General features: G+C 40.5%; 1 protein-coding gene across 1 annotated transcript; it reads left to right on the forward strand.

Annotated features, from left to right (window-relative positions):
* Positions 1–4,453: 4,453 nt before the first annotated feature.
* LOC124247373 (olfactory receptor-like protein DTMT) lies at positions 4,454–5,398 on the forward strand. The gene has a single exon (XM_046676578.1). It carries the CDS (start codon positions 4,454–4,456, stop codon positions 5,396–5,398), a length of 945 nt encoding a protein of 314 aa, XP_046532534.1.
* Positions 5,399–7,064: the final 1,666 nt, after the last annotated feature.

Below are 7,064 nucleotides of genomic sequence, written 5' to 3' on the forward strand. Positions count from 1 at the left end.
ATCCAGAAATAGATACACTCATGTATTTTCCATTGATCATTGACACAGTGTAAAGACAATTCAGTGGGAAAAGTTTTTTCCACCAATGGTACTGGAAAAATTGGATTTCTATATGCAAAAAGAAAAAAAAAAGGAACCTCAGTCTATGCCTCACATTCTCTACAACAATTCTGTTGAAATGGATTATATATCTAAATATTTGTATGAGTATTGGTAAAGTTCTTCATGACATCCCTTTTCCTGGAATCAGAGAAGTCCCAGAGCAGGAAGCAAGGAGCACATGGAGCAGAACTGAGGTGAGGTACTGTCAGGTTGCATCTAGTAAAGCTAGCTGAAATCAGAGTAGAGCTGGTTACTGCAACTGTGGCTAGAAGGAAATAAGGCTGAGAGAATTGAAAATGGTGCACAAGAAGTGTCTCATATATTCCTCAAGGGAGGAATAGTTCTACCAAGGAATGTAACAATGGTTTCATTGAATTGGATGTTGAGCCTACCACCTGGACATTTTGTGGTTCTTATGTGAACCAATCTACACAGAGCAGGATTGCCCTTCTTCCTGGGATGGTGATGTTGATCACCAACGGGAAAACTGGGCTGCTCGACCCAAGTAGAGCAGTAGGACCATGTCTGAAATTCTGGGGAATTCTTTGAGTGCCACTTAGTATTGTCATGTCTGATAATAAACGTTAATGACAGCTGTAACAACTTGCTAAGGCAACACCCATGAGGATGCAGATTCCCTAGGAATGAAGGTTTGCATTATACCACTATGTCAGGAACCCCATCCAGCTGAGATGATGGCTGAGGAGAAAAAGGAATGTGTAGTGAATGAAGGAGTTATCAATGTCAACTATAGCTTTGTGATCAATGGCAGCATAAGGAAGAGCTGGAGACTAGGAGGTAATCTGACACATATGGAGGGTAATAGAGAGGATGGTGGTGGTGGGGTGCTATTAAGGTTTTCCTAGAAAGATAGGGAGCTAAAGGTACCTCAGTGGGATTCAAATTGGGTTTCTTTTCTATCTTGGCCTGAGGAAGAATTGAATACAATCTGGGAGGGTTTATCTTTTCTCTTATTCCACAACTTTCTGTATATCTGCATGTGGTTGGGTCATACAGATCTAATCCTTCTTAGCTGCAGATTTCTCTCTCCTCTGCGGTGGGTATATAGGGAACTGCATTGTAGTGAGAGATTCTTCTACCCTGGCAATCTTTCCAAAATATGTATGTTTCATGGCACTTTGTTAAAGACCACTGATGGCTTCTTTTTGCCCACAGAAAGCTTGCCACAAGCTAAGATATTTTAGGACATTCAGCATCTAGTCCATGCTTGTTTTTATGACTTCTCCAACCATCTTCCTTCACCTCCCAAAATGTAGGCTCCAGACCCACAGAACTACTGTCCATTCCCTAAACAGGCAGTGATTAAACATCCATATACGAGCTTCTTTGCATCCCCACCTTCCATCAAATTATAGTCAGGTGTGGTCAGTGATTGTAATCAGTCACTGTTCCAGGACTCTGAGAGCATTTGTCCTAGAGAGGTCCTGGGTGTTTACTTTGTCTTTAATGTGTTCCTCCAGGATCCAGACTCCTTTGGGATCCAGAGCCCCTTAGGCCCAGGGATGTGTAGAATGGGAGATGTTAGAAGGGTTCTCACAGTAACAGATGACAAATACAGAGGCTGTTCCTTCACATGACTTAGTGAATAGAGGCGAGCAGGATCTTGAGCCAGGGTCCTGGAGTCACCCTCAGATACAGTGGGTAAGTCAGGCAGAGGGTGAATGAGCTGGTCCCTTAGGATCCTTTCAACCTGAGGGTCTTGTTTTCCCAGGTTGTTCTGCAGGATAGTTTTTCAGGTGTGCTAACCCACTTCTTCTCCACCTCTCAGCCTCCCAAGATTTCTCCACGTTCTAGAAATACTTTGATTAATGTTCACCAGTTGCAATCCTTTTATTACTGATAGCATTTATAAGTATTACTTACTATGTAATGTATTCCCACAATGTATAATTTCAACATAATGACAGCTCTGGCGGTATGCTTTAATGTAATAGTTCTGAGTCTTTACTTTATTTTAGAATCACCTCAGGACTTTGCACTGACCTCCTCTCAGAGATCGTGATTAAATTCATCTGATGGGAGTCAATAATCTTTATTTTTAAAGCATTATATTTCTGTGCTACTGACTGTGTCTTCCATGGACTACAGCGTGGGCATTACCTGGGTGTGGATTAAAATGTAGAAGCTGGACTACTGAGTCAGAATCAGTGTTTTACCAGAACTTCCAGGTGATTTGCATGGACATTAAATTTTAGAGTCACTGCCCTAGGTGATTTTTTATGTGCAGGCCAGGCTGAGTACTAGTGACTTAATGGGTGAAGAAGATGAGAGGCTCCTTGCATCATCAGTGGGAGCATTTGCAAATGCTGTCTCTGGTTTGTGGTCCCTAGTCATACTCTTGACATAAGAGTCGAGTCCCAGTAATGTACCAGGAAAGCCAAAGTCTGAGAAACCAGGTGTATGATTTTCCCTAGATGTTTATTCCTACAGTCATGCCCATGTATAATGTCCAACTGTAAAAACTGTTCATGTGGCTGGATCAAACAGCCTCAAGGGGTGAAAAATCCCGGCAGTTGGACTTTTGTGTCTGTAATGAAGAAGCTTCCAACATCTCTTAACACTTCTCCTCTGCTTTGTTTGTCAGCTTTGAGGCACACTGAGGTGTATTAGTCAGGGTTCAAACCCATAGGAGATTATATCTATGTCTATAAATACATCTCTCTATATAATATATATCGTCTGTATTAGTGAAAAGAACAATGTATCTGAGGTACCCAAACATTTTCCAAGGGTACGAAATTACATCCATAATTTTTATAGTAAATGTCCAATTTAGTGCCAAGAGGTGAGGCAAGTTAATTATTCTTCTGGGAGGATTTAATAGGAATAGGGATTTTAACTTAAAAGGAGTTATGTTGTCTTTAAGTTGGAGGAATGCATGTGTCAACCTGAAACACAGCCAATAAATATTTGTGAAACATCGGCTACATTCAGGTGCTGTGCCAGGTGTTAACAGTGCTGCTGTCATGAGGCAGACATGACATTTCCAGCACAGAATTTACAACCTGGTAGGAAAGACACATATAGACAATAATCCCAAAGGCATTGAGTGCTGTGGGAACAAGCATAGGATGCTGTGGAAACAGCAGTGGATTCTCTCCTGATATGGGGTAAGAGAGAAGGTTTAGCTGAGTGACACGTAACATACCTGAAGGATAAGTAGGGGCAAGCCAGGTGAAGAGGGAGCAGAGGGAAGAAGATGATAGGTGGAGGAATAGCGAGTGCAAAAAGCTGGAGGCAAGATTGTTACTTATAAGTCCAGCATTGCGGACAAGAGGAATGTGAGTGTTATTGAGGGGCCAGATGAAGCCCTGGAGGTAGGCAAGGGTCATGAAACACCTTTTCAAAGGAATTTTGCCTTGAAAGGAATTTTGCCTATACTTGAGAGCAAGAAGACTCTATGCAGACTTTATAGAAAATGATGATCAGATTTTCATCTTAGAATGCTGCACTGTGAATGAAGGATATTGAAAGAGAGAGTATTCAAGCATGAAACAGGGAGTTGAATTAAGAGGCTGTTCCAATAGTACAGACGAGGTATGATTTCAACCTGATCTAGGGTAGTGGCAGTGGAGACAAGGAAAGGAAGAATGAGAAAGAAAATTAAAATATAGGACTTATTGACAGATTGGATGTTGATGATGAGACAAAGGAGGGAATGAAAGACAACACTCAGGTTTTTTGACTGGAGCCTCTGAACCCTTTTTACTGAGATATGGAAAACTAGAGGAGGCGGGGATGGGAGATCAGAGGGAGATCATGAGTTTCTTTTGGGAACTGTTGAGCTGAAAATGTGTGTGATGCATCCACAAGATAATCACAAGCAACTGAATATACAGTTTTATAGGTGAGAGAGACATCTGCACCTTAAGTTTAAAAGGTAATCAAAGCAATTGAAGTAGATGGGTTTTTCTTGGTGGTATATGTAGAATTATAAGAGAACAGTGTTTAGGAAAAAGCCCTGAGGAGCATCAAGATGTAAGGTATTGAGAAAGCAGGAGTCAATCACAGTTACTGAGGCTGTCTGGCCAGGCAGGTATGAGGAAAACTGATACATTTTGTGTCTCAGAAGCTAATGGATAAGAGTGTTTTAGAAGGGATGGAATATTGTTACCAGTTAAAGAGGAGCTAAGAATATAAGTCATTTCCAAAAATAGGAATTCTGATTATAGAGATTTAGAGTATAGAGATTGTAATTATTGTGATGAAGTTGATATAAAGTATTTTTGCAGAACATCTAACATACTATGTATCATAGAAATGTGTTCATTTTTAAATTCAGGTTTTAATGGACACTATTGTTTCTTCCTGAAGATACTGGAGACAGAGCATGACAGGAAGGAATCAAACTGTCATCTCAGAGTTCCTCCTGCTGGGACTGCCCATCGAGTCAGAGCAGCAAGACATGTTCTATGCTTTGTTCCTGGCCATGTATCTTACCACCATCCTGGGAAACCTCCTCATCATCGTCCTCATTCGCCTGGACTCCCACCTCCACACGCCCATGTATTCGTTTCTCAGCAATTTGTCCTTCTCTGATATCTGCTTCTCTTCTGTGACCATTCCCAAATTGCTGCAGAACATGCAGAGCCAAGACCCGTCTATCTCCTATGCTGGCTGCCTGACCCAAATGTACTTCTTCCTGTTTTTTGCCAACCTGGACAGCTTCCTCCTTGTGACCATGGCCTATGACCGCTATGTGGCCATCTGCTTCCCCCTACACTACAGCACCATCATGAGCACCAAGCTCTGTCTCTCCCTGGTGGTGCTGTCCTGGGTGCTGACCATGTTCCATGCCATGTTACACACCCTGCTTATGGCCAGATTGTGTTTTTGTGCAGACAACGTGATCCCACACTTTTTCTGTGATGTATCAGCTCTGCTGAAGCTGTCCTGCTCTGACACTCGAGTTAATGAGTTGGTGATATTTTTCATAGGAGGGATCATTGTCGCCACTCCATTCCTCCTCATCATCCTGTCCTATGCACGAATTGTGTTCTCTGTTCTCAAGTTTCCTTCTGGCGAGGGCATCTGCAAGGCCTTCTCCACCTGTGGGTCCCACCTCTCTGTGGTGTCACTGTTGTATGGGACAGTTATTGGTCTTTATTTTTGCCCATCTACTAATAATTCTCCTGTGAAGGAGATTGCCATGGCTGTGATGTACACTGTGGTGACCCCCATGTTGAACCCCTTCATCTACAGCCTGAGGAACAGAGACATGAAGGGAGCCCTGAGAAGAGTCTTTTGCAGAAAGAAAATTGTCTTCTCTCTATGATGATAAAGGTTTGGCTTTTTACATAATTTTATCCTGTAGATATATTGATATTAATGTTGGGATATTGACCCCGACTTCTTTTTCTTTTTACCATACAAATTTCTGTCAAAATGACAGACTAAATAATTGTCTGACAGGTAAAATATATGAAGTAAAGGTATGTTGTTCAACTTGGAAAGAAGATCTCAGTGACCTCCTAGCAAGATCTTACTCTTTGTTATTCATATGAGACTCTGAATAAGGATCATTTTAAAACGTTTAATTGATCTTTGTCTCCAGTCATTTAACAACTAGCCTGTCATGTATTATTTTTTTAACTCCAACTCTGCTTTAAATAGTACTCTGTCCTCCCAGGTCTATACTGACTAAAACTCAAACATCTTGCTCCCCTGCTTACCTCTGCTAAACTGGACTTTTTATTGTTGAATATAGATTTTTACTTCTCTCTTCTTAATTAAGGGCTCACAGCATTCTGTCTTGTAGCCTTTTCTCCTTTTGTTTATTTTCAACCCTGCATCATTTTTTTGACTTGACCTGAACCTCAAGTCAACTTTCCATCTGCTTTGCTACAATCGTTTAGTTTGTCTTTACCTGGGAGCTAACTCATACCTAGGGCCGTAAAAGTTTCTCTCTCGGTTATGGGGAAGGAAGCTAGAGTCTGGTTAACAACTTCGCTCTTTAAGGATGTCTCTCTCCTGCTTAGTGTTTTGGAATTTATCAACAAATTTTACATCCATGATCTTATTCTACTCTTGTGATGATTTCACGAAAGAATCTTATCACCATTTTAAAGATTGAAAAATGTGAAATTTGATGACTTGCCAAGGTTCCAGAGTGAGTTGGTATTGAGCTTATTTAATAACTCAGACTATCTGATTTTAGCGTTTCTTCTCATTTCCCCCCACCTCAGAAATAAGGGGAGCAACCATTGATTTTTCAGTCTTAGCTCCGTGTATGACATGTCTAGGTCTCCAATCTTGGTCCATTTGTTTCCTTATTGTCTCCTCTAAGTGATGGCATCAAAACTCAGCATTTCAATCTTCTCACCTCACATCTCTATCTGAAGATTAGACCTTTCGTCAGCTCTCAGTTTTAATTTGCATCTTTATAGTAGACATCTCAACTTGATGCTTTTGAGCTCTTCAATATTTCCATGCAAAAATTGAAGTGTTTATCCGTTTACCAAGTCTGCTCTTCATTTGTATTCTATTTCTTTTTTAGCTTTATTGAGGTATAAGTTATACATTTAATGTATACATTTTGATGAGTTTGGACATATGCATATATGCGTGAACACATCACCACAACCAACGTACTAAACAAATCCATCATCTTCAAGAATTTCTTCTGTTCTTTCACGTTTTCCCCCTTTTTTCTAAGAACACTTAACATGAGATCTATCTTTTAAACATATTTTAGAGTGCAGAATACCATATTGTTATTCGTAGGTACTATGTTATACAGCACATCATTAGTACTTGCCCATCTTACGTAATGGAAATTTTATACCCATTGAAAATCAATTCTCCATTTCTGCCCGCCTTTGGCCCCTGAAAACCACCATTCCATCCTTCCTTCTATGAGTATGACTAGTTTAGATAACTCATATCTAAAATGGAATCTTGCAATATTTGTCCTGGTAAAGGCAAATATATAGTAAAGATAG

The sequence above is a fragment of the Equus quagga genome, chromosome 11 (genome assembly GCF_021613505.1).
Source record: "Equus quagga isolate Etosha38 chromosome 11, UCLA_HA_Equagga_1.0, whole genome shotgun sequence".
NCBI lineage: Eukaryota > Metazoa > Chordata > Mammalia > Perissodactyla > Equidae > Equus > Equus quagga.